Source organism: Zerene cesonia, unplaced genomic scaffold, assembly GCF_012273895.1.
Source record: "Zerene cesonia ecotype Mississippi unplaced genomic scaffold, Zerene_cesonia_1.1 Zces_u006, whole genome shotgun sequence".
NCBI classification, from domain to species: domain Eukaryota; kingdom Metazoa; phylum Arthropoda; class Insecta; order Lepidoptera; family Pieridae; genus Zerene; species Zerene cesonia.
In genome coordinates this window covers 801275-804623 of record NW_024045136.1, presented here as the reverse complement: position 1 = coordinate 804623, position 3349 = coordinate 801275, and the positions used below count along the sequence as shown (strand labels likewise).

At 41.4% G+C, this 3349-nt stretch overlaps 1 protein-coding gene across 1 annotated transcript in view; it reads right to left on the bottom strand.

Annotated features, from left to right (window-relative positions):
• LOC119838908 (spectrin beta chain, non-erythrocytic 5-like) overlaps nt 1-3349 on the bottom strand; it is a 57365-nt gene that overhangs the window by 7555 nt on the left and 46461 nt on the right. Inside the window, exons 62-64 of the mRNA XM_038365051.1 lie at nt 2760-2977; nt 2192-2301; nt 1074-1146 (exon numbers count right to left, since the gene is read on the bottom strand). Of these exons, the coding sequence (XP_038220979.1) occupies nt 1074-1146; nt 2192-2301; nt 2760-2977 (401 nt within the window). The remainder of the gene's footprint in view (nt 1-1073; nt 1147-2191; nt 2302-2759; nt 2978-3349) is intronic.

Here is a 3349-nt window from a genome sequence, read left to right as displayed (position 1 = left end):
CCGGACTTATCGATTTCGAAGTCCGAGGGTCCTCCCCACTGAGCCACCACTGCTTAGAATCAACTGAATTATCTCACTTAGGTAAGGGGATCATTAAAACCCGGCGAACCTAATCAGGATAATAAGATAAACTTATGAGATTTAGTTAATAGCAGTGGTGGCTCAGTGGTGAGAACCTCGGACTTCAAAATCGATAAGTCGGGGTTCGAGACCGGGCGAGCGTGCAGGAAATAAATTGATTTTTCAATTTATCTGCATATGTGGATAATATCGCCACTGCTTAAACGGTGAAGGAAAACATCGTGAGGAAACCGGCATGTCCAAGAATCAAAAGTTCAACGACATGTGACATCTGCCAACCCGCACTTGGCCAGCGTGGTGGATTATGGCCTGAACCCTCATAGGAGGCCTGTGTCCCAGCAGTGGGAACATATATGGGCTGATGATGATGATGATGAGATTTAGAATTAATCTATTCGTTTAAAGTCAAAATAGAGTCTAAAGGTAAGAGGTCGGTTACATACAAACATACAGGTGAAGTAAAGAAAAACGCGTTAAAAATTGCAAATAACATTTAAGAAACAACAATAATAGACCAACTCGGACTTGCCTTTAGCTATTTCATTTCATCCGCAATTATGGTAATTTATTTGCACAAGAGATTTCATCCAATTCGATTCAGTAGTTAAGGAGATTGACAACATTTCCGTGAACAAACAATGTTGCAATATTCCTCAGTACTCGTATTATTTTTAACCTAAATTTACTTATTTTATAGATTTTCACCCGGTTTCGCCCGTGTTACAAATAGCCTATGTCACTCAGTGAAGTTGCAGCCTTGTAACGGTGAAAGAATTTTTGAATACGGTCCAGCAGATTTTGCGTGAATACGTTACAACAAACATACAAAATACAAAAAGTTTCCTCTATATAATATCTGTGTACATCATTTTTTAAATACGATGAACATATTTGGAATGTTGTCGATGAAAAATTAAGTTTGGCGATGATGATGATGATGATGGTGATGATGGTGATGATGATGATGACATTAGTGATGTGATTTTATTCACCTCAGAATAACTTCTGAGCCGTCATCTTGAGCGGGCGGTTGTCTCGGAGGCAACGAAGGGAGCACTGCGGATTCTGAAAATGAATAAATAGATATAATTTAGAAATTGAAGACTTTTTTAACGGATTTCAAACGCGATTTATTCATTATACTAGCGGTCCGCACCAGCGTCACCCGCGGTACACATATAGCCTATACCTACCTCAATAAATGGACTATCTAACACTGAAAGAATTTTTCAAATCGGACCAAGTAGTTCCTGAGATAAGTGCGTTCAAACATCAAACAAACCAATTCTTCAGCTTTATAATATTATAGTATAGATTATGTAGCCCGACGTTGCGAACACTTTACAGCGAGCGGTGTCACGTGGTCACAGACACCAGTCTTTGAATTTCAATAAACTAGTTGCGGTTTCACCTGCGAAAGTCCGTATCCCGTAGGAATATCGGGATAAAAGTTGCCTATGTGTTATTCCAGTTGTCCAGCTGTATACGTACCAAGTTTAATTGCAATCGATTCAGCAGTTTTTGCGTGAAAGAGTAACAAACAAACATCCATACATCATACATACATCCATCCATACTCACTTACAAACTTTCGCGTTTATAATATAAGTAAGATAAAAAGTGCTAGCCATACTGGGTTATGCTAAGTTTTTAATTTGGGCTTGTTATTATTTTTAAGATAAACTAAACCACTTTCGATCGTCAGAACTGGTAACTAATAGGGTATAAAAAAAGAATCATCAAAATCAGTTCACTCAGCTGACACTTCTGAGGTAATAAACACAAAGAAATACAGTGGAACTGAGGGCCTCCTCCTTTTTTTGAAGTCGGAAGAAAAGTGGAAAATTAATATATAAGGTTTTAAAAGAAATGGGGCTTATTAATATAAAATACAGTGAAAACAAAGTGTTAAACATAATAATGTTGTTTTTTCAATCGACTTCAAACAAGTGGGAGGTTCTGAATTTGTTAAAAATCAAACTGCACATGGCGTGGTGCAAATTTGATTAAATTCGGTCGAGTAGTTCAGGAGTCCATCGTGGACAAACAATGTGATTTATACATAAAATCCGATTTATTTCAACATAATTTTCACAGTGTTGTAACACACCTATGACCCTCTCGGCGGAGGCCCTGTGCTCCTGCAGGATCTCGCTCTGCGTGCGCACGCTGCGCTGCGCGTCCGGCGACGACGCGCCCGACGACGACGTCGACGCGTTCCTGTCAATTTCACATTAGTCTTTACTCAACTACGGAAAAAGGAGGGTTGTGATTACGACCGGTATGTTTGTTTGTATGTCCGTTCGTAACTTTAAAAATTACTAATTATATAACAACAAATGATGTATCATTAGGAGCGACTCGATTGTCCGCTGGTTATGGGCTGTGTGACGTCACACTTAATCGAATATGGCATCCTCTGGAGGAAATTTAGTTCTACGTAGTTTTTTAAACTTTTTCTTTATTATAACAGTGTTTCGTTACATTTACAGTGCTGTGCTGCAGTGCCTCGCCGGCTGCTCTCTGTGGAAACCGTCATAACACACTTCTACACTTATCGAACTGGTGGTAAATGGTATTCTTGTGGTAACCCTGGAGATCTCACTCACCCATCCACCAACTCACACCAACCCTGACTCTCCAACCAACTCACCGACTCGGCCGAGTGGGTCACTCACCTGAGCCTCCTCCGCACGTCGTCAGCGGGCGAAGCGCCCGATGCGTACGGCGTGAGCTGCAGCTGCGGAGGCAGCGCGGCGTGGAAGGATATCTTGGCGACCCAGTCCAGCATCAGGTCGCGGGCGGTGCACGCGAACAGGTACTCCGCACCGTCCGTGCACGCGAGCCGGAACACGTGCGCGCGCTTCGTGTAGTCGCTCGCCGGCTCGCAACGCGCCTGCGCAGACATAAACGTGGATAAAATAATAACAAATAAAAGAAAACAAACATAGATTTAAAAAAAATAGGTTCAAAGCCTCCAGTGCGAGATTCGATTGATTTGAAAACGGATTGGTTGACAATTTGATTACTTTAAATAAAAAAAAAATCAGACGTAAAGTAGAACCAGGAATGGAATTTCAGTTGATAGTAAAATAATGAAATATCAGTGTGTGAGGCATTGTTTAACAAATCCCCCTTCCCCCGTTACATATAGCAAAACCCACTTACAAATCGTTCTAATACTTTTGAGCGGGTCAATCCCTCCTCCTAATTCTACCCTCAAGTGCAGTCCTCCTCTCACTTGAGGTGAGGACCTCCCACTCACTAC